This window comes from Cnephaeus nilssonii (genome assembly GCF_951640355.1).
Source record: "Cnephaeus nilssonii genome assembly, chromosome: 8".
In the NCBI taxonomy this organism is placed as follows: domain Eukaryota; kingdom Metazoa; phylum Chordata; class Mammalia; order Chiroptera; family Vespertilionidae; genus Cnephaeus; species Cnephaeus nilssonii.
In genome coordinates this window covers 28,982,102-29,005,494 of record NC_137079.1, presented here as the reverse complement: position 1 = coordinate 29,005,494, position 23,393 = coordinate 28,982,102, and the positions used below count along the sequence as shown (strand labels likewise).

Genomic DNA, 23,393 nt, shown 5'->3' with positions numbered 1-23,393 from the left:
TGATTCAGTCTAACAGACTGAACTCTGGCCAAGTTCAGACCTTAGCTGCTAGGAAGGCTGGAAAAATGATCATCTGTTTTTGTTTTGGTTGGTTTGTTTGTTTTTCTGTTTCTACCAGGAGCCCTGTCTACTACCCTTATTCACAAAGGAAGTAATTCTCCCAACATAGGAAGGAGCTTCAGGTGGAAATGACAATTCAGAGGTTTTTTTGTTTCTACACTCAAGATTATTTGGTAGGTGTTTTTTTGTTTGTTTGTTTTTTAATTTTTAATTGCTTTCAGAGAGGAAGGAAGAGGGAAAGAGAGAGAGAAACATCAATGATGAGAGAGAATCATTGATCAGCTGCCTCCTGCATGCCCCCTACTCGGGATCTAGTCTGCAACCAGGGCATGTGCCCTTGACCGGGAATCGAATCTAGGACCCCTCAATCCGCAGGCCGACACTATCCACTGAGCCAAACCAGCTAAGGCTATTTGGTAGTTTCTCATTATCAGGAGAAAATGAAAATATTTTAGAATTTCTCCAATTTACCTCGATTTAACAGTCTACTTTGTAGAGACAACCCAGGCTCAAATACCATTTTCACATATTGGACCAATACCACATGCTAACATATTATTGTTCATAAACTACTTTACAGTGAAAGTAGAAACAGACCCTAGACTATTTTTTCTACAATGTTCCTCAATTGGATGGCACTTCACCTAAGCGGAATTCTGCTGTTTAAGCACTTGCCCCATCTGGAACAACAACAACAAACAAAGAATCCAAAAAGATCCTTGAAAACATAAACTAGACATCACCAAATCTACTCTTTAGTTAAGAGCCGATTTCTGCCCCAAACAACAGAACAAAAGCCAACAAGTCTTTGCTTTCTCTCGGAGCCCACCTGCTCCCATTTTACCTGTACTACTCAGCTTCGTGACTTTTCCCAGCCGATTCTATGTTAGAAGCGGGAGGGAAGGAAAGGAAAACTGGACAAAATCTACAAAAAGCAAATAAATGTTAAGAACTAAGAAAAAAAAGCGACAACAGTCAGTAGATGACAGGATCAGGTCGAGGGGCAAGGCAGCAAAGGCTGGAATCAGAGGAGGTTAAGCGTGACTGTGGCCAGGGCGCTGGGTGGCAGGAGGAGGAAAGAGAAAGAGAACAGAGGACGGCAAACCAAGGGCAGTGACCTTCCTCGGGCAATAGGGAGGGAGGGAGGGAGGTGCTTTAGGAAGGTTCTAGAAACAGACAGACTGCGGTTTCCTTTCCTGTGGAATGTATGGATTACAGGGAATGGACGAATGTTTAACTTTTTTGATAAATGCCACCCCCAAGCCTATACATCTTCAGGTGGGTGTCACAGCTGGGGATCAATGTAACCTCTGAATCTCCTCCAAGTAACATTTTTTGTTTAGCTTTAAATTCTGTACTTAAGTGTTTAAAAAAAAAGAATCTTGTTTTGATTTCAAATATGAATTGTAACATTCAAAAAGCGTGTTCAAACACTTCACCTCCTTCCTAACCTTCACTTTCATCCTCCGTGAGAATAGTGGGGGTAGAGGAGTCCCAACGTTAAAAGCGTCAGGATTTCGCGTACAACTACCTAATCCCCAAAAATGGTTCCTGTGGAAATCCTCACTCCTCTCGGGCGGGACTAGTCATCTAGTCGAGGATGCCCCATAACAGTCACAGGATTACCAGGAGCGAGCCTCCACCGCGCCCGCCCCTCTGCACGGCTCCGGGGTCAAACTCATCTTAACCTCTGGCTGCCGCCCAGCTGGTTCCTAAGGGACCCCACCTCCCACGTACCGGGGAAAACGGCTCCCCTTCCGCCCCGACGCCGGCCTCACAGCCCCGCCCCCGGCTCCCTCACCTGCAGGTTTCCCGGGGACCGCCTCCTCTACCCCGAGCCACCGCCCACTTTCCGCCTCCGGCCGTGGAGAACTGGGCCGGGGATCTCGGAGCCGGGCCCGAGTCACGTGGCACCACGGTCATCTGCCTAGCGGTGTCACGCACCCGATTCCCGGTCCAGTGGGAAGCGAGCGCTGGGCGCGGGGAGGACACCGCACTTGAAGGAGCATGGCCGCCGGCAACCGCTCACTCTCGCGAGATCTGTGAGGTCACGTGATGGCGTGGGTGAGGCGACGCTTCACGTGACGGGGCGCAGCCGGCCGCAGGGTCTCTTTTCTGCCGCGAGCACCGCAGCTGCTGGGCCTCTAGACCGAGGGATCTGCCGCTCTCACGCCGGCCCCCAGCGCCTTTCCCAGCGCCCATCCTCCGGCGGCCCAACCACCGACCCCTCCGGGCTCCCGATCCGGTGGCCCTGGTGCCCATGGCGGCCCCCGGTGGCGCCCGGCGGCAGCCGCTGCTCCTGCTGTTCCTCGGTGAGGGTCAGGCCGGGAGCGGGGGTCTGCGGGCAGGGCGGACTACAAGAGGTCTGGGGGCTGCCCGGTGGGGCTCGGGAGCACGGGAAGCCTGCGGGGAGGGTGTCTTGGCGGGGTGGGGAGAACTACACGGAGTCCCGGGGGCTACAAAGTCCGGGAGCTGCGGGCTGGGCCCGGGCGACGGGCGGGCCCGCGAGTCGTCCCCGCACACTTGCGAGGTCCTCACGTGGGGTCCGGCTGGAGTCCGCTGGTCGCCGACTGGGGAGTCGGATCCAGTTGCGGAGAGGTGGACGAGGGAGCTTCTCAGCCGAGGGCCTGTTCCGCCCTTGGGCCACTAAACTTCGTTTTCTGGGATGTTAAGTGCATTACGAGTTGGGTGACTTGGTGGTATCTGGAAAGTGTGCTTTGTTTCTTTAACTTACGGGCAAGTTCGGCCTCGGAGGTCCAGGGGAGGCTCTGCGCCCCGAGACGTCAGGACCTGCGCGGTCCCTCGGTGCTCCCAGCGGGCGACCCACCTGGTGCTGCTTCCAACTCGGGTCTTAGCCAGAAGAGAATAAGGCGGCGTGGTGATCCCGGCCTTTTAGAGTTCGTCCTTGGCGCTTTAAAGGAACCTTTGCCTGTTTTTCAGTCTGGCCTGCAGTGCTTACATGTTACCGCGAATTTAAGTTTGTGCTGGAATGACTTAAAAGTTATCTTTAGGAGTTGAGGAGAACGCATAGGGGGCAACATGAGAGGCAGGAGCAGGCCTCGGCTTCTCAATGGCATTGTTCATGTCTACTGGATCCTTGTAAAGAGCTGCTGCCACTGTTCTATGGGCTGGTTCCTGTGAGTCAAAACGCGGGACTCAACACGTTGGGAAGCGTCTGGCACTCCACCACTCTGCATAATTCATAGAAGCAGTCAGTGGGTGCTCAGTATTTTCTTGATTGAGAGGTTTTATTTTCATTTGTCCTAATAAGAAAGAGGAATATGTGCTGTTTGTTAAACGGTAATCATTACGTGGTTTGATTTTAAGTCTGTTTAGAGGCCATCTGTATATGGCACTCTTTCTCACTAATACGGGAAGATTTAGCTAAGTGGTAGTATCTGAAATACGATGGGAGTGCACGTGAGTTAAATAGATACAGGTACACATTTCCTCCTCCTGCCCACAAATTCTTTCAATATCTCTTAAGTTTCATCTTACTCTAAAATTCTGCTAATTGTTACTGAATAAATTTTGGTTTGCCGTTTTTGTGTTGCCTGTTATGTAAAATTCGTTCTTTGAGCTGCGTGAAGAGCCACAAGGGATGACCTTATTCCAGCAGTAAACCTGAAGCCTTGCCCTTCACTGGCAGGTGTTACAAGAGGAGTTGCTGGAATAAGTTTTGTCATGTCAGAACGGCTGCATTGTGATTTATTAGAAGAGCTCACAAGCATTAGGACTTGAATATTTTGTTTCATGTTTTAAAAACTCATCTTAAAAATGAAGAGGGAAAGTTCGTAACTTCTCTACATGGCAATAACTTGGACTATTGTGTGTGTAATTAGCTTTTTAATGCCCGTTGCATATCTTTTAAGTTTTATATTCAACTAAAATCTAACTTTTTAAAAAGGTCCATTAACTTGGATTTAGGTCTATTTCTTAAAAAAATAATGTTTATTTTAATACACAATTTCACCAAAAAACATATTTTCTAAAAATAGAACAAGCTTCTAAATTACTAATTCCTCCTGCATTAATGAGTAGAAACTACTTCCACCTTCTTTTGTATCATAGTATAATTGAGTGTGACTCTTTAAACCATGGATGTCAACTAGGTGGCTTCCTTTCCCTTTCCAAATGAAGAACTGTCACTACAGCAGTCGCCAATTGGTGGTCCGTGAGGTCTGAAAGGTTGGCGACCGCTGATAGGAAGTATTGGGTTTTATGCTAATTAATCTTACACTTGCTTGTGGGAGTTTTGTCAATTGTCCCAAGTTTGCAACCAAATTCTTTGGTAGATTTGAGATGGAAATGTTTTGGGTTCATAATTTTGAATTTACAAAATTGCAGTCCCATTCCAGGCAGTATTAGTATTCGCTCTGTTTGCGTCCACAGAACTTGACTACATGCTACAGCATGTTCTTTTACTAGAGCATTGATTCAGCTGAGTTGTGATTATTTTTGCACTTGTATTTTCCTTCCCCATCTTACAGCCCAGCTCATGCCTCACACATAGTAAGTGCTCAGTTTTACAGTAATGGTCTCTAACCAAACATGCATAAGCTTTTTAGAAATCTACATACTCATGCCCTGCCTCTAGAGGTTGTGGTTCATTTCAAAAGTGAGTGTTTCATAATTTAAAGCGTATTTGCTTGCTCAATGAGTGCTGGAGAGAAAGTATGGTTCAGCCATGGCACTCACCCTGCAGCCAGCCCACACTAGCATGGGTGGACATGCTATGAGTGAGCAGACCTGGCTCTGTACCACTCACTAGCTGTGTGACCTTGCACAAGTTAGTTAACATCTCTCTGCCTTAGTCTCTACATCTGTAAAGGAGAGTCATAATATGTCTACCAATTAAGATTGTCATGATAATTTATCAGTGATGTGCTTGGAGCTATAATTGGCACATAGCAAGTGCATTACAAGTGCTTGTTAAAATAATTGACATTTTGTGTCAGGTACTAAGGGTTCAATGATGAACTTGATAGATGAGGTCTGTATAGCACTGAATGTTTAAAAAATAATAGCTAATATCAGTGCTAATGCCTTGTACTGAACACTCTACATGTTTTTGGCTCAATTTGATGCTCTAATGACCCTGTTGTGTCAGCACTCTAATTTCCATTTTGCAGGTATCTAAACCAAAGGTTTGGTAGTTGCTACTGGCCCAAGGTCACACAGTAGTAGGGGAGTCTGTCATAGAATCAAGATCTCTCTTACTCTCAAGCAGGATGTTTCCCATTGCTGCATTTGTTTTAAAGAATGGAATTTCTACAAGTAGGAATGGTTTTTGGTGTTTTTCTTTAAATATATTTTATTGATTTTTTACAGAGAGGAAGAGAGAGGGATAGAGAGTTAGAAACATCCACGAAAGAGAAACATTGATCAGCTGCCTCCTGCACACTCCCTATTGGGTATGTGCCCGCAACCAAGGTACATGCCCTTGACTGGAATTGAACCTGGGACCCTTGAGTCTGCAGGCCTACGCTCTATCCACTGAGCCAAACCGGTTAGGGCAACAAGTAGGAATGTTCTAAAGGAATAGGACAAAGTTACTCCTTTATGTAACACCTAGAGAAATGATCGAGTTCTCATCTGAGTGAAGTACTGCTAGAGAGTAGCAGTTGCCAATAGGCCAGGAAGCTGACTTTTGAGAGGGACACCCCTCAAATTACTGCAAACATTTTAACTGGCTTGAGAAGGGTTTTTTTTCCCCCTCACCAACTGCCACTGTTACAGAATTCTTTAAAAAATAAACTATGATCATTAACATACATAATAATCTCTCCGAATATTATGTTCTAATCCTCTTGTAGACATTTTTCTCAGGATCAAAATTGGCTTCTAGGATAAGTTTCTTGTTTTAATCATTGAACATTTCTGGGCCTCTCCAGAATTAATGTCGGCATCTAGTGCTGCTAAAGCTTATATTGTTTTAGTAATACTTTGTTTTTCTTTGAAAGATCAGCCCCTCAACATATTTACTAAATGAAAAATTGTATGATTGAAAGTACTTAATGTGAAATGTTTACAAATGAAGTGCTTTGAGTCAGTAGAAAGTTTTTTGTTTTTTTAATGATTCAGGAACTGTTTTATCAAAGGTCAGCTTGATGAGAACTGACCTACGTGTGCTCCCATGGGAGACAGTGACCTGCTGTGCCCATGACACATGTGATCGAATGTGACAGACTCTCCAGCCGAGGGACCAGGGCTAGGTGAGGGTGTTTCAGGCCTGAGGAAGCATATGCACGGGCACGCAGTGGCCCAGGTAAAGCGCCCATGCGTTAACACACACTTTTGCTTCTACCAGCTGGCTCTGCTTTTCCCTCTGGAATGCTTTACCCATCCTCTCAGAAAGCACGTGTTTTAAAAATCTTTACTGTGTCAAAAACAAGTTATGGAATAATTTTCTCTTAAGTGTTTTAAATAAAATGTTCAATTTTTTGGAAATGCTTTTAGTGTAGTCTTGCCCGAGTATTCCAGAGGTGGGTTAAAATTTTGCAAATCAAAACAGACAAAAAAAAAATGTGCACAGGTTTTCCTGTTTACCATAGTTTGCTTCATTTTGGTGTAGCAACTCTTCTATATATATATATATATATATATATATATATATATATATATATATATATATATATAATTGAGGAAGGGATAGGGATAGAGAGTTAGAAACATCGATGAGAGTGAAACATCGATCAGCTGCCTCCTGCACACTCCCCACTGGGTATGTGCCCAAAAGCAAGGTACGTGCCCTTGACTAGAATAGAACCTGGGACCCTTGAGTCCGCAGGCTGACGCTTTATCCACTGAGCCAAACCGGTTAGGGTGCAACTCTTCTTTATGCACATAGATTTTGGTATTTTCTTTACCAGAGGCTTATGGGAAGGTATGTGAGGTTTCTGGCTATACTCTTTTCTTTAGGCTTGACTTGTTGGCTCTAAAGATTTTATTTTGTGAAAATCTCAAGGGTAAAATGAATTGGTTTCATTGGAGACATTTACTTTGCCAGGGACAAGGGATTTAGAATGAAAAGTTAATTGAGTGTCCTCTGAGTATGCTGCCTTCAGAATGTGCGAGTCATATTTTACCCTTAGGGTGATCAGAGCCAGGTGTGGAAATGCTTGCTTGGTAAAGGGCATGTAGGAGCTTGTAGCAGCAGACAGGGAGGAGGGAAGGGAGGAGGACACCACTTCTGAATGTTATAGTACACTGTGATGGCTGACAGCTCTGGTTTTAAACCAATTTTACCCATCTATGAAGAACAATGTACTAAAATGTACCACTTGTAAAATTACCTACTTCTGTACCATACTGATCAGATTACATTTGCTACTAAACCGCTTGATCAGCGTGGTGGGATATGAAGAAGCCAGAGATGGCACTGGCCCTGAGAACTTACTTAAAGAGGTATATTTAGCAGTGATCACTCTCAAGCTAGAAGGATCCATGAGATTTTCACTCTGTCCCATGCCCCTGGCATATGGAAGCCCTACCTAGACAGATTGACTGAAGTCCTAAGGTCACACAGCCAAGTCCAGGTCCAATTTAATTACTGTTTTTTGAGAACCTTTCTGAAATTGGGCAAAAATCTTACATCTTTGAGTCCATGATTTTTCTTCCACACCACCAGTCCATGGGAGGTAAAAACATCTAACTTTAAATAGCGGTCTAAGTCCACAGTGAAAGATATCATCAGCTCTTCCGTGGATTTCTGTAGAAGGTCAATATTTAGGTTGAGTTGTGCCTCCATGACCCCATGGAATTTCCTGAGGAACCAGTGTAGAGCACTTATGCCCCGTGGTGACCCAGAAATTAACATGTGACTTCCTGATAAGTATTCTGACAAAATCCATTATTGCTACAGTTGAAGACAACAGAAATACCTCAGATATTTTCTTAAAGATGTTTGGTAATTTTTATCTCTTCTGGAGTTAGCAGGCCTTGTGTATGGTGCATCAGCTGTGTTCTTTGAGGTGAAGGATGGCAACGGGACAGCTTGTATAATGGCCAACTTCTCTGCTAACTTCTTGACCAACTATAATACCCAGAGTGGCTCTAAGGTAGGAAACAGCACATTGCGTACGTGCATGCATGTGTGTGTGTTTGAATACGAAAGAGAGAAGATTATTAAAAATTTTCAAGTAAATGTTTGAAAAATGATCTCTCCTTAACAGTTATCTTAATGTGTGCATAGTTCCTTCTCAGCTCCTCAGTAGCCTGTGCTATTTTGTATACTGAAGTTGCAATCAAAATATACAAACCATTTTGTGCTCTGCTTTCACTATTTTACTATGAGCATTTTTCCCCAGTTTTCTTTGTAATTATCTTTTGTAATACTTCATTATGTTAATCAACCTAATTTGTTAAACCATCCCACTATTGGTAGTTAAGTATATCTGTTGAATTTATTCTCTATAAACTATCACACTCCACAATTGTATATAAACAGTTGATGTGCAATGCCATAAGCATTGTGCTAATTTGATAAATGTTTTTAGTTGTTTTGTTAAAACAACTCTGTACTTCTACAGGATAGGCTTTTGCATTTCTAACAAATAAACAGCATTTGTATTTCTTCCTTAGTCAATTACCTATTAATGACATTTCACTTATTCTATTTACCATGTACTCTTTTAAATATATCCTTAATTCAAATTTTGTTTTCAATTCCTTCTTGTAACCACCATTTTTCTTTATCTCCATTTCGATAGCGTCATATCTTTTTACTACCACTCAAAGGGCAATAGTGGGGCCCAGGATTGCTGGGAAGATCAGCAGTTTCTTTAGCGCACTCTGGACTTTGTGCCAGCTGCTCAGCCTCATTAATTCATTTGTACTGGTCTAGATACAAATGTGGTCTCTGTCAAAATAGAAGAAAACTGGGAAGGTTTTGTTCTGTAGAAAAGTCTCAAATTCTAAAGACTTGTCCAAGCACCTTTTATTTTCATTTCTATTCACTATATTTTGTGCTTGGATTTTTAAAATATTGTCTTGTTATATATTACTTATTACACAAATGGGATCATCCATATGCAGTCATGTGCCTCATTATTTCGCAAAGCATGTCTTCGTCACCTCGTGTAATTCTGTCTTTTTTTAGGACAGCATTTGTATACAGCTTAATCATGGTTCTTTTATTTTAGTCAGCCCAGTTAATTTTGATGGACAGTAGGTTGTTTTCTAGTTGTTCGTTTTGCATATAATAGTAAATTCAAACAATTCTGTGTAAACACCTTTTCTTTGTTTAAACAGACATATTCTTTAAACAAACATTTCTATGACAAGTAATAATAGCCTTTTTCAAATAAAAATACATGTGAATTATTTGAGTTCACTAAGATAATTTTAGTTTTAATTCTGTTTTGTTGCAAGTTAAAATTATATTAATGAAGAATTTGTAATTATATGAAAAATTAAGTCACCTTTTCTAACACTTGAATTACTTTATTTTTTTAATCCTCACCCAGGAGTATGGCTTTATTGATCTTCAGAGAGAGAGGAAGGGGGAGAGAGAGAGAAAAACACATTGATGTGAGAGAAACATTGACGTGCTCCCACCAGAAATCAAATCTGCAACCAAGGTATATTCCCTGACTGGGAATGGAACCGGCAGCCTTTTGGTGCAGGGGACAATGCTCCAACCAACTGAGCCACACCAGCCAGGGCTTGAATTGCTTTTCTTACTGAAATTTAATGCTGACTTTCTTTGTGTTTTTTGTTTATATTAAAAATACCTTAACAGCCGAAAACGGTTTAGCTCAGTGGATAGAGCGTCTGCCTGTGGACTGAAGGGTCCCAGATTCGATTCCGGTTAAGGGCATGTACCTTGGTTGCGGGCACATCCCCAGTGGGGGGCGTGCAGGAGGCAGCTGATGGATGTTTCTCTCTCATCGATGTTTCTAGCTCTCTATCCCTCTCCCTTCCTCTCTGTAAAATACCAAAAAAATATATATTAAAAAAAATACCTTAACAGTGCCATCTGAGATGGAACTGAGGAACTGGGTTTATGTCATACTTACAAAAGATCTTTATTTAGTGTTTCTGAATCCCTTTAATAACCTACATTCTAATTGGGTTCTGTTGACATTGTGTTTGTTCTAGAATTCGACCTTCAGCCTGCCACCTAATGCACAAACATTAAATAGCAGCTCCTGTGGTAAAGAGAATGCTTCTAACCCCAGTCTCATGATTGCTTTTGGAAGTGGACATATACTGACCCTCAGTTTTGCAAGAAATGCTACACGTTACAGTGTCCAGATGATGCGTTTTGTTTATAACTTGTCAGACACACAGATTTTCCCCAATGCAAGCTCCCAGGGTAAGAACAAAAATTGACCGATTATGAAGTGAAGAAAATTGGTTTGGGGTAGTGTCTAAAATTACTTTTAAGTAAGTAATTAAAATTTTATTCTTTTCTAAATAGAAGCCAAGACTGCAGAATCCATGACTGACATCATGGCAGACATAAATAAAAAATACAGATGTGTGAGCAGCAACCAGATCCACATGAATAATGTAACTGTCACGTTCATTGATGCCACCATCCAGGCATACCTTTCAAATGATAGCTTCAGCAAGGAAGGTAAGACATTGCCCTTGGCCCTAATGTCATTAGTCTGACTTCACTGAATGCAGAAGCAGCTTTGTGCTCTGGTGCCTGGGAGAATTAGGTATGGATGAGCATCTGTGTAGCTGGGGACAGAGCAGGCAGCTTCTGTCTTAGAAGAGCTGTCCACCAAACCTTTTTTCTCTTTAGAGATGACCTCTTTAGATTAGGACAGAATTGATCAAAAGGGGTAAAAGGGCAAAGCAATTGAAAGCCTCTCTGGGTCTTCCCTTGTTAGAGCTAATGGAGTCCAGGGAGCTCAGGCAGACCTTAAGGGCAGATGGTGAAAGGACTCTGAGTGCCTTTCTGAGGGGATCATGACATACATCCTCACACCCCACGAGGCACCTGCCAACCCAGCTCCATGGTCTTGACTAAGGTAGTCAACCTCTCATTTCCTTCACTTGTAAAATAAGGATAAGAACTTGTGTTAGAAGCTTGTTAGGATTTAAAAGGAAATTTATGCCAAGTGGGTCTCTCAGTGCCTGGCACAGAGTAAGAAATAGGGCTGTCATTTTACTTTGACTTAAGAAAATTCTCACAAGGAGGCATCGATCGGACTGTTGGGCCTCAGAGGGAGGGTAGAGGAGGGTGGGGGTAGGGGGGAGAGATGAACCAAAGGACTGTGTGCATGCATATGAGCCTAACCAATGGTTAAGGACAACAGGGGGGTGGGGGCATCCGTGGGGAGGGGTGTGGGATGGGAATGGGGGGATGAGGACAAATATGTGACACCTTAATCAATAAAGAAATTAAAAAAAAAAATTCTCTTCCCCAAATTCCAGCAATCAATGAACAGATTAGTGTTGTTTTTCTAAAGAGTAAGGGGATAAGAGGTTGGTTGCCTGGGGAAGTTGTCTCTGCCTGCTAGAGGGTATGTTAAGAACAGCGCCTCATTCTAATCTTTTTGAATTTATTGGGGTAACATTGGTTAATCAGATTATGTAGGTTTCCGGTGTACAATGCTATAATATATCATCAATATATTGTATTGTGTGTTTTCCACCCCAAGTCTGGTGTCCTTCCATCATCATATACCTCCCCAACCTCCTCCTCCTCTTTAGACCTGCTGGGCCTTTGATTTGCATTGTTCCCTAGTGGTCTTGCTTGAAGGCTCAGCGTGAGTGTTGGAGAGTGGCTAATTTGCACCATCACCAGAGCTAATTAGCAGGATGAACCATTCGGCCCTTTTGTGCAGCTTGTTACAGTCCTCAGAGACAGGGGTACTCTTAGCAGAGCTGCCAAACTGGGCTGCAGGCCTGGTCCAGCCTGCCTCTGGTTTCTGTATAGCCAGTAAGCTAAGAATGGTTCTTATGCTTAAAATTGAAGGTTAAAAAAAATGAAAAGAATATTTCATGACATGTGAAAATTCTTTGCAGTTCAGGTTTCAGTACCCATAACTAAAGTGTTGTTGGAACACAGCCATGATCATCCACTCACCTATTTCTGTGGCCGCTTTCATGTTCATGGTGGCAGAGTTGAGTTGGAATAGACACCTGACAACCACAGAGTCTAAAATGTTTAGTATCTGGCCCCTTACAGAGAAAATTAGCTGACCCCTGACCTACTGGGAAGAGTGTTAGTAGCAGGGCTAGGACTAAAAGAAACCAAGTGTAACTGGGAGAAATACAACTAGTAGCAAGTGTGCAGGGCTTACCAGTGGAGATCTGCGTGAGCTGGAGCAGCAGGAGATTCTGAAGGAAATAGGCTTGGCCTTCCACCAAGCAGCCTCTTCTCAAAACTGGGCCTGGCAGGCTGGGTGAGCATGCAGCTTCCCCAGGAAGGGGTGATGGAGTGCGAGGACTTTTCCTCTGGCGCTGGCGTGAGCAGTGTTCGAAGGCAGTAGGTCCAGGTGTGTGCACACTCTAAGGTACACCTTCTCAGGCAGATGAAAGGTGACTTTAGTCAGACAGTAGCTAAGCCAGCGGAGGTTAGATCAACAAGCTAAATATAAATACTTCAAGTTATTTGTGTTCACAATGGTAAATCTCCCAACTTACCTGGGTTGCATCAGTCTTGCAGAAAAAGGAAAAAGCAAAAACTGTCAGAAGGTCTTAGGAAATAATAGCATCTCTGGCTTACTGGTTCAGTGCAGGGACCTCACTAGAATTGGGCCTGAAAGTGGCCGTAGTTACAGCTCCTTACTTTCCAACTTGTTTTCTTTTGCTTCGAAGGCTTCTGAACACAGAGATGACCAGGCCTCCCCAGGGGGGCTCCCCAGTATGGTGCTTTGAAGTGAGGTGTCACGCCACCGGGGTTCACACGGGCAGTGGAGCCCTGTGACAGGACTACCGTTTCTAGTCTAAAAACAGATGTGACAGTAGAGAGACTAATTTTGTTTTGGGGTTAATTAATTACTTTGGGGTTGTTGTTTTTTAATAGACTTTATTTTTTAGAGCAGTTTTAGGTTCAAAACAAAATTGGAAAGTACAGAGATTTCTCTCATATCCCCCATCCCCACAAATGCACATTGTCTCCCCTGCCAGCATCCTACATTTTAATTACTTTCCCAGTGGAGGACATATGCATGTGATTCCAAGTGGAAAAGGTACAGATGTGAGGCTATCCTGACATCTGAACCCCAGCCAATAGCCCTTTCCCCAGAGGTATGCTCCTGTCCTACATGGGGTTACCTGGGGCTTTGGGGCTTTGGCTTTCCAACCTGGGAGTCCTGGGTTATTTGGAGCTCATGGGTGCCACCCACCATGTTCCTTCAAGTTGGTGGTAAGAAGTTTGGTCATTGAGCTCACCCTCACTGTGGAACGGGTCTAAGACATCGTACCCACCTCCCCATGTTTCGTGGTGGTCCCCTCTTATCAAAGCTTGATTCAGTTTTGTTAAAGCCACCTGTGCCAATATGTATGTACTTTAGAAAGGAAATCTTACTTCTTTTTCAAAGACACTAGAGCACTCTCTTAGTAAATCTGGGCTGAGGAGGGTTAAGAAACATCCTAAAGTTAATGAGTATCCTGTGGAAATTGAAGTTTCCTTCTCTTATCATTGGCCAGGAAGGCTGGGTGATGTCGAGAGCTGCTCCTACATCACCTCTCACACAACCGTGACTTCTTGCTTGACACCCTGTTTTATGGGATTTGGTCCTCCAGTGGCCTGGGTCCTAGGATACGTAGGCAGCTGTTCAGGATGGAGGTGCTGGGTGGGGAGAAGTTGAAGCCTCTGGATCTCAAATATGGATTGATGCTCCTTAAGGAAGGGTCTACACCGTATAATATAGTAATTGATAACATGGTCTGAGATTTACTTTTCAATTAGTTGATATACAATGTTATACTAATTTCAGGTGTACAGCATAGTTATTAGACATTTTATATACCAAATGAAGTTGATCTGAATTTTTTAGTCCTCACCTGAGGAGATTTTTCCATTGATTTTTTTAGAGAGAGGGGAAAAACAGAGAAATATCGATGTCAGAGAAATACATCCATTGGTTGCCTTCTGCACGTGCCCCAACCAGGGACTGGGCAGGGGAGGATCCTGCAACCGAGGTATATGCCCCTGACTAGAATCAAACCCTGGACCCTTCTGTCCGCAGGCCAATGCTCTATCCACTGAGCCAAACCAGCCAGAGCAATCTGAATTGTTTTTAAAGCTCAACTGCTGCCCTAACTGGTTTGGCTCAGTGGATAGATCGGCGGCCTGTGGACTGAAAGGTCCCAGGTTGGATTCCGGTCAAGGGCATGTACCTTGGTTGCGGGCACATTCCCAGTAGGAGGAGTGCAGGAGGCAGCTGATCAACGTTTCTCTCATCGATGTTTCTAACTCTCTATCCCTCTCCCTTCCTCTCTGTAAAAAATCAATAAAATATATATAAAAAAAAAAAACACACAAAAAACTGAACTGCTAACATGTTGTGAGGTTACTCAACTTACTATGACCCTAACTCAGAGTCTGATCTTTGGGGAGCCTAGCCAGGCAGCATGTCATTCCACTACTTTTTGTCTATTCTCAGTGTCTTACTGGGTGTTTTTGAACAATGGTTGCTATTAATGTTATTTTGTAATTAAAGAGACGATCATTTTCCCTAAAAGTAGATTTGTCATAACTAACCTCATATACTACCATAACAATATAAATTGCTTAAAAATACTTGATTTTTATTAGAATTGAGCCATTTCTTATTTTTTGTCTTCTTTTGTGCCAGTTTCACTCCTTTGATTCTTAGGTACTTTTTTTGTTTTGTTAATCCTCACCCGAGGATATTTTTCTATTGATTTTTTGGAAGAATGGAAGGGGAGGGGGAGAGACAGAAGGAAACATAGATGTGAGAGAGACACATCAATTGGTTGCCTCCTGCATGCACCCCAACCAGGGCCAAGGATCGAGCCTGCAACCAAGGTGTGTGACCTTGACTGGAATTGAACCTGGGACCCTTCAGTCCTCTGGCTGACACTCTATCCACTGAGCCAAACCGACCAGGGTGATTTTTAGGTACTTTTATGTTCTTTTTAAAATATATTTTTATTGATTTCATAGAGAAGAAGGGAGAGGGAGAGAGAGAGACACACAAACATCAATGATGAGAGAGAATCATCTATTGGCTGCCTTCTGTACGACCCCCTCTGAGGATCGAGCCCACAACCCAGGCATGTCTCCTGACCAGGAATTGAACCGTGACCTTCTGGTTCATAGGTTGACACTCAACCACTGAGCAACACCAGGCGTGCTTTCGGTACTTTTAAATATTTTTCTTGTCAACTAAATTCCCTGTTTCAAGGAAAAGATCCCATGCCAAATATGTTATGCATATTTTTATATCCCCTACTCTGTACTACTCATGGATCCTTAATAAATTGTTGAGTTAACACGTTTGCAATAAATAATTAAATTTTTGGTTATAAAAGCCTGGGTAAAGTTTTTATTTTTATTTTTTTATTTATTGACTTTCAGAAAGAGAGAGAAATAGCAATTTGTTGTGTCACCCATACATTCATTTGTTGGTTCTTGTATGTGTCCTGTCTAGGGATTGAACCTACAACTTTGGTGTATCAGGGTAAAATTTTTATTAGATAAATTGCATGGTCATTAGAGTGGGCTTCTGTGTTTGTACTTAACAGTAGTGTAGTAGTCGCCTTGACCAGAAAGTCCTTGTTCGTTTTGCCTTTACATATGTATCGTTTTACCTAAAAAAAAACCACACACACAAAAAAAACAACTCACCTATTTAGAGATTTTATTTTAAAAGGAAATAAATAAGTCAAGACTGCACTGACTTTCCAGTCAGTTTTGTTGATGAGGATAAGTTCTGAAGAAAATCAGGTATCTTCTTTCCTGAAGGTCTGCCAAAGTAGGGTAGATGCTTATCATTCTAGAATGCTCTGGAGGCTGGAGAAAGGCAGGTGAATGAATCTCACTCTGTTCAGAATTGAATTTCTGGGCCCAAGCCCACGCTGGGTTAATGGATTTGGGGTGAGTCCCATGCAGGCATCTGCACAGCCCTTCACCCTCCTCTCCCATTGTTTTCTTTGTGGGGAAAACTAATGGTGACCCAGTAGCAACTTCTGGATCCCCTAGTCCAGTGGTAGGCAAACTCATTAGTCAACAGAGCCAAATATCAACAGTACAACAATTGAAATTTCTTTTGAGAGTCAGATTTTTTAAACTTTTTCTAACACCACTTCTTCAAAATAGACTCGCCCAGGCCGTGGTATTTTGTGGAAGAGCCACACTCAAGGGGCCAAAGAGCCGCATGTGGCTCACAAGCTGCAGTTTGCTGACCATGGCCCTAGTCTTTCCAGAGGCCTTTCCACAGGTGGCACTGAATATACTCAGTGCATTCTATTTGTGACTAGAGACCTGGTGCATGAAATTCGTGCACAGTAGGTTCCTTAGGCCTGACTGGCAATCAGGGGGGCCCCCGCTGGTACCTGCCTTAGCCAGCCTGGCGCTACCTGCTCACGGGCCCTGCACCCTGCAGCCGCCGGTCGCCTCCCTCTGCAGGGCAACTGGTGGGGCATTTGGGGGCCCCCTGCTGGCACCTGCCTTGGCTGGCTTTGGGCTTGCGAGCTGGGGGCAGCTCCTGCGTTGAGCGTCTGCCCCCCTGGTGGTCAGTGCACATCATAGTGACTGGTCGTTCCGCCGTTCGGTCAATTTGCATATTAGGCTTTTATTATATAGGACTAGAGGCCTGGTGCATGAAATTTGTGCATGGGGGGTTTCCCCTCAGCCCGGCCTGCACCCTCTCACAGTTCGGGACCCCTCGCTCCTTACTGCCCACCTGCTTGCTGCTCCTTACCACTTGGCTTGCTGCTCCTTAGCGCTGCCACAGAGGTGGCAGAGGCTCCCACCACCATGTTCGCCCACCGTGAACCTGGCTTCTGGCTGAGCAGTGCTCCCCCTGTGGGCGCACTGACCACCAGGGGGCAGCTCCTGTGTTGAGCGTTGCGGGCCCCCTCCTCCCCCCCACCCCCTGTGGTCAGTGCACATCATAATGACCAGTTGTTTCACCTGTTCGGTCAATTTGCATATTAGGGTTTTATTATATAGGATTATCTCCCTTGTGGCTTGTGAGCCTTCTGCAGGAAGGACTTTGGTATTGGTTAGAGAGTGGACTTTGCATTTATAACTCAGAAGGAAGAGGACATTTTATCCTTACAGATTTCTTAAGTTCTGCATTTTTCTGACTAGGGATCCTCTGTCTAGAAAGGCATTTTACTCTCTAAGATTACATTGTGGGAAGGGATTGAAGGGATCCTGGGTGAATTGAACTTTCCAGAAAGTATGTCGAATTTTCCCTGTGTTACATTTTGTAGAGTGAAGTATCCTATCTCTCCTCCCCTAAGTAGATGGGATATGGAGGCAGAATTGGCAACTGAAAGAGTTACATTGAAGTTTCATTTTAGTTTAGAGTAAGTGAAAACAGGTGGTGGGTAAAGTTACACAAACTACTGACTGGCTCCCTACCAGGATGTCTGAGCCAGCTTCCTTGGCTCAGCCTAGCAAAACTGTGGGAAGAGTCAGAATTGGATTGAAATTGTATGAATATTATATTCAACTTGTTGGTAGTCCACAGAAACAAAGTGGTAAGAGAAAAAATCTACTTGTGGTATCCTAGAAGTGCTGCAGGTGTTATAAAATGTTAAGTAATCTGAAATCTTCACAGGAAGCACCTCTTTCTTGTCCCTGTAGAAAATTTCGAGCTATTCCACTGTGGGTTCCATTTGCTTTTATTTTGAATATAAATTTTGTTGTAAACAATCATGGTGGGTCAAATTCTGAGCAACAGAATCCCATTCAAACTCCTCAGCATCTCCTCTGGGGGAACAATGTGGCCTCTCCCCACAGACACCTCTACCACAAATCTGACTTCTCCTTTGGGAGAAGGGACATCACCAAGTCCCTTTGCTATGGCCTGTCTGTACTCCTCTTTGTCCTGGATTGTTGTCTCCTCTTTGGGGATTTTTGCTCTCACACTTACTGGGCCTTCTGCCTACATGAGAGTGCCTGCTGGAGCCCTCACCACCCTGTCCCAAATAAAAACCCACAGCAGCTGACCGACCCTGTGCACTGAGTCTCAGCTCCAGTCTCAGCCTGCAGGGCCACCTGCCACCTGTCCTTCCAAGGGCCTCCTCTGCTCTCCCATGGACCTTGTGTTAATGGCATTAGGTTTGTGTGCCTGGTGTGTGTCTGTGCCTCCTGAGCTTGTGAGCTCCAGGCCCCTCTTCTGCTGTTCTGTGCCCGTTTCCAGCATCATGCAATAATAGCTCAGAGAGCTATTTCAAATGGCGTGTGTCTGGCTGTCCCACTGGCATGTGAGAGAGTTACGGTTTTTAACTTGACCACACAGTAGGAAGGGAACGTTTGTTGGGCAGAAGAGGATAGATCTGTGAGCATGGGGCTGCCCCGAGGCTGAAATGGAAGTGTCCACTTAGAACCATCACGCAGTGACAGGAGTGGAGACAAGTGAACTGGACACTGCCGTCCCCCTCAGCTTGCTGTGTGGGACAACAGTACCTGCCTGCCTGTATAATTGACTCCTGTTCTGAGGGGTGGGGCTGTTTGAGAAAGTCTGCTGGGGTTTACAAGGAGCTCAGGGTTCCTGTGGCTCTTGTTTTTAAGGAACCAGAATTCCTTCCTGTGAACAGTATGATTAATCCCTCCTTGTTTCTCCAGAGACACGCTGTATGCAAGATGGACCTTCCCCAACAATGTCGCCAACATCTGCCCACCCCTCGTCATCCCCTCCCCACCCTTCACCAACATCTGCCCACCCCTCATCATCTCCTCCCCACCCTACTCCTCCCCACCCTTCCCCTCCCCACCCTTCACCAACCCCTCCCCACCCTTCACCATCCCCAGTGCCTGAGAGCCCCTCAGTGCACAAGTACAACGTGAGTGGCACCAACGGAACCTGCCTGCTTGCCAGCATGGGGCTGCAGCTAAATGTCACCTACAAGAAGAAGGACGACAAGGTAGGCTGAGCCCCAAGGAGCCCCCTTTCTCTCTGTGCGCTGCAGTGTTGGTGCACACGAGGCTTGGAATTCAGTGTGTGTGCACGGCCTTTCAGAATATAAATCAGAGGGAATAAAAGTCAATGTGCCTGTATCTGTACTTAGCTTATTGGCCACAGCCATGCACACCCATAGTATGGCAGCTTTCCTCTGAAACAGCAGAATCAAGTCATTGTGGCAGAGACAAAGCATAAACCGTGTGGTGTTTGGCCTCTATGGAACCAGTTTGTTGACCTCTGAGAAAATATTAAACTTTGCTTAATTTTTACCACTCAGACATTTAACCCTTTGCACTCGCTTGCTTTTTTCTCGATTCCTTTATTCTACTCGGGATTTAATTTTTTAAATACCCCAGATTTTACAAAGCGCGGCAGTAGAATAAAAAACTGGAGTTTCTTTTCATACAAACTTATTTATTTGGATTTTTTTTATATTTCAAATTATTGATACATTCAAAGAGTAATTTTAATCTCTATAATTTTTCATGGTGTGATATTTTTTGAAACATTCACCCACATGAAGACCTGGTTTACATTCACATGTTTCACAAATATAAATCGTCTCTCTTCTTCCTCCTTTGATTTTTCTGTTAGAACAAACAACACAATCTTTGTGTTTTTTGTTAGTGTGAGGTGTGATTATATGGAGCTTTCCATCTAAACGTTGCTCTAAGTTAGTGGATAATAATCTACCCCTGGAAGTTAGTGTACCATCTCTGAATTCTCCAACAAGATCATGTACTAGTTTCCTAATAAATTTCACATGCGTTATCGGTTTTTCATTTTTTCTTTTTTGGCATCAGTTGAGACGGCATTTACATTTTACTTGTCCTTTCATACTAATGAAAACAAGAAAAGATACTGGAAAAATAGACAAAAATCCCCCTTCCCCCCGCGGTAAAACTACGTGTCGAGTCACTGGCTCAACATACGAGCTGCTACCGATGCTAACCATGTCGAGTCACACTCGACATCCGAGTGCAAAAGGTTAAATGTTATTTTTATGCTTTTCCTTTGAAATAATATTTTTCCCTAATGACAAACTCTGTGAGGCTGTGTCAAATAACTTGCTTGTGATAAAGGTAAAGTGTGTGGCCGCTGGGAGACAGGGTGAGAAGGGCACTAGGATCTACTACACCTTTCCCATGGGTATGGGCCATTTTGAAAGTAGCAACCAGAAGTAGCACTAAAAATTGTTTTTGATTCCAGAAATCTGCACTAGTGTAAACTTTTAATGTTTTTTTTTTATAGTTTTGGTTAAAGTGAAAGTGAGCTTGAGGTTACTGTTTTTTAGGATTGCTTTTGTTTTTCAACAATAGGGGACCCAGGGTGGGAGATGGAATGGTAACTTGTTTGCTTTTCTTACGTAGACTATGACCAGAGTATTCAACATTAACCCGAATAACACCAAAGTCAGTGGGAGCTGCACTACCCAGCGGGTGACCCTGGAGCTCCAGAGTGAGACCAGCACTTTCCTTGCCTTCCAATTTGGAATGGTGAGTGTCCATGTTCATTTCCCTCAGGGGGCTTCAGTGCCAGACCTGCCTGGCATCTTAGCATGCATCTCACTGTGGTTTTTGTTCTACTGTGTTTGCTCACGCACTTGGTGTCTCGTGGCCACGGTGCCTAAGCTGAGCACACCGTGTGCAAACCAGAATGAAACTGAACGCAGGTCCTGAAACCCAGAGCTCTACCTTGGGAAGGAGGAGTCTTCTCTGCCTTCCCTTTGTCAGTCTTTTTGGACCCTTAGCTCCCCCTTCCCCTTTCTTGTTTACAAGTGGACCTTCATTAATTTATTCATTAGACATTAGAGAGTGCCTGCTGTGTGCCCAATTCCCACTGTTAGCACTAGACTGCAGACAGTCTGTGTGGCTGCAGAGAGGGAAGGGGCGACTTCAGGGCGGATGCTCAGGTCAGCTTCCCTCACCCCTTTCCCGAGAAGCAGCATCTCTGTATTTTGTACCTCTTTTCTTTATACCTGCCTGGGAAGAATCATACATAAAGTTAAAATAACATGGGAAGAATAAGAAGTACAACGTTTGAATACTTATAATGCACTATGCTGGCGAACTGTTTAACAGTTGGGTTTCTCATAATAAAGTTTAACTTCCCTAAAGCTCAGTAAACATTTGGGGGACGGGGTTGGGGGGGGGCAGAGTTTACCTTTTTAGAATAAGGCTTCCGCAGTCCTTTTAGCATAAAATCTGATTATGTAAGAAGATCTTGAAGGAACTAATCATAATTTGTGTTCTTGATATTTATATGATGCCTTTTACAGACATGATACTCTTCAGTTTCATTCTAAAGCTTAGAAATATGAGAGATCAAATTTATTACCAAAGTTTACAACAAATATGTGAATCTGTTGACTGGTTAAGGATTATCTTCTTCTCTTTAAGAATGCGAGTTCTAGCCGTTTTTTCCTGAAAGAAATCCAGTTGAACATGACTCTTCCTGACGCCAAAGGTAAGATTCCCCACAATTCCCCTGCCCATCCGGGTGTCTCAGAGCACTAATTCTCACCTGCCTTTGCAGACCCCACCTTCAAGGCCTCCAATAGCTCGCTGAGAGCACTGCAAGCCACTATGGGGAATTCCTACAAGTGCAACGCCGAGGAGCACATTTGGGTCACAGATGCCTTTTCTGTCAACATTTTCAAAGTGTGGGTCCAGGCTTTCCAGGTAGAAGGCGACAAGTTTGGGTCTGGTAAGTAGCATTGAAGGCAGCGTTTCAGACTCTGAGTGGGCTTCAGCAGGCTTTGGTTCTGTTTAGCCTCTGTGTTGCAAGGAGGGGTTGGGAGTGCAGGTTCCCTTTCCCAGCCTAAGAGAGTTTTAGAGCAAATTCCCCTTCCTGTGTTAGCTTGCTTCCAAAATGCCCAGCATGTCTCAGTTGTGAGCATGTCACTATTTGAGCAAAGGCAGTTCTTTTAACAAGTAGTGCGGCTCTTCCCCCTATTAAATTGGGATATTAAAATGCTATCTGTTTGGTGAGTTCAGTGTTCAGAAGGGCCCAAGCGCCTAGGACTGCACACTGACCATAATTTCCTAGCCACGCAGAATGCCCCGCCTCTGTAGGAGCTTCTCCAAGTGATAATTAATTGGAATTGGAGCCCCCTCCCTGATATAATCCTCCCCTGCTGGGTGTGGCGGTGGGCAGAGGTAGAGAGGAGGAGGGAGAGGCCTCTGTGGGGTCCACATGGTGACAACCCACGGGTGTGCTCCCGTTTGTCTCCTCAGTGGAAGAGTGTCTGCTGGATGAGAATAACATGCTGATCCCCATCGCCGTGGGCGGTGCCCTGGCAGGACTGGTCCTCATCGTCCTCATCGCCTACCTCATCGGCAGGAAGAGGAGCCACGCTGGCTACCAGACGATTTAGCCCGGCCGCAGACCAGCAGAAGCTGCAGGGCTCTCTGTTCATTTCCCTGAGCTTAGGTTGATGTTGAGGGAGGCACACTTTATTGCAAACTGATTTTCAGATCTGCTTTATCCAATGTGAAGTTCATCTTGCAACATTTACTATGCACAAAGAGTAACTATTGCAATGACGGTGTTAATTTTGCTAATGGGGTTAAATATTTTGCTAACTGGTTAATATTTACCAAAGTAGAACTTTAAGGGGGGAGGGTAAGAGTGCTTTTCTAAATGGGCACTGGCTCCACTATCATTTGACTTTTTAAGGTTCTGTTGTTTAGTTTCTCTTCATTCTTGACTCAGATATAAGCCTTACAAAGGGAGGTTCTCTGTTCTTAACACTCACAACTGATGAAGGCTGGCTAACTGTTAGACTGACACAGTTCATAAATTAGTAGAGAAAGACAATTTTAAAACAGAAGTGCTTCAAAAGAGGAAACTCTGGAATGCTTAAATTACGCTTTAGAAGCCAAGACAGGCCTGGCCCCCACAGGCTGCACAGCTGAGCATTAAAGCGATTGGTCTTTCCATGCTCTGCACTCAAGAGCTGGCATTTTTTTAAATAGAAAAATGGGTGTTATTTTTACTTACTTTTTTTTTTTGTAAAGTGATTTTCAATCTTCTGTTTGAGGTTCAGGGTGATCCTGTGTCTGCACTTGTGTACAATAATCGGTTTCACTCTCTGATTTATCCGCTTGCAGCTCGGGTGGGCTGTGCACTGAGGATCCCTTCATTTAATGCATTGCCGTAACAATGCTAATAAAATGTCTCTTTCTTTCTTTGTCTGGACCTGGTGCTTTTGTCAGCTCTCGGGATGAATGGGGGAGAGCAGTGTGTAAGCTGGGGTAGAGT

The 23,393-nt window shown here is 44.0% G+C and overlaps 1 protein-coding gene across 2 annotated transcripts; it reads left to right on the top strand.

Moving 5' to 3' along the window:
- The first annotated feature begins 2,101 nt into the window (after positions 1 to 2,101).
- LAMP1 (lysosomal associated membrane protein 1) lies at positions 2,102 to 23,319 on the top strand. Of its 2 annotated transcripts, none has more exons than XM_079779576.1 (9): positions 2,102 to 2,372; positions 7,999 to 8,120; positions 10,162 to 10,378; positions 10,484 to 10,642; positions 18,794 to 19,092; positions 20,501 to 20,626; positions 21,530 to 21,596; positions 21,666 to 21,836; positions 22,367 to 23,319. In XM_079779576.1, the coding sequence occupies exons 1-9, from the start codon at positions 2,321 to 2,323 to the stop codon at positions 22,504 to 22,506; spliced, it is 1,353 nt and encodes a 450-aa protein (XP_079635702.1). In that variant the 5' UTR covers positions 2,102 to 2,320; the 3' UTR covers positions 22,507 to 23,319. The 2 variants fall into 2 exon arrangements, with proteins under 2 accessions (XP_079635702.1, XP_079635701.1); XM_079779575.1 differs by having other exon boundaries at positions 2,107 to 2,372; positions 7,996 to 8,120.
- The last annotated feature ends 74 nt before the right edge of the window (positions 23,320 to 23,393 follow it).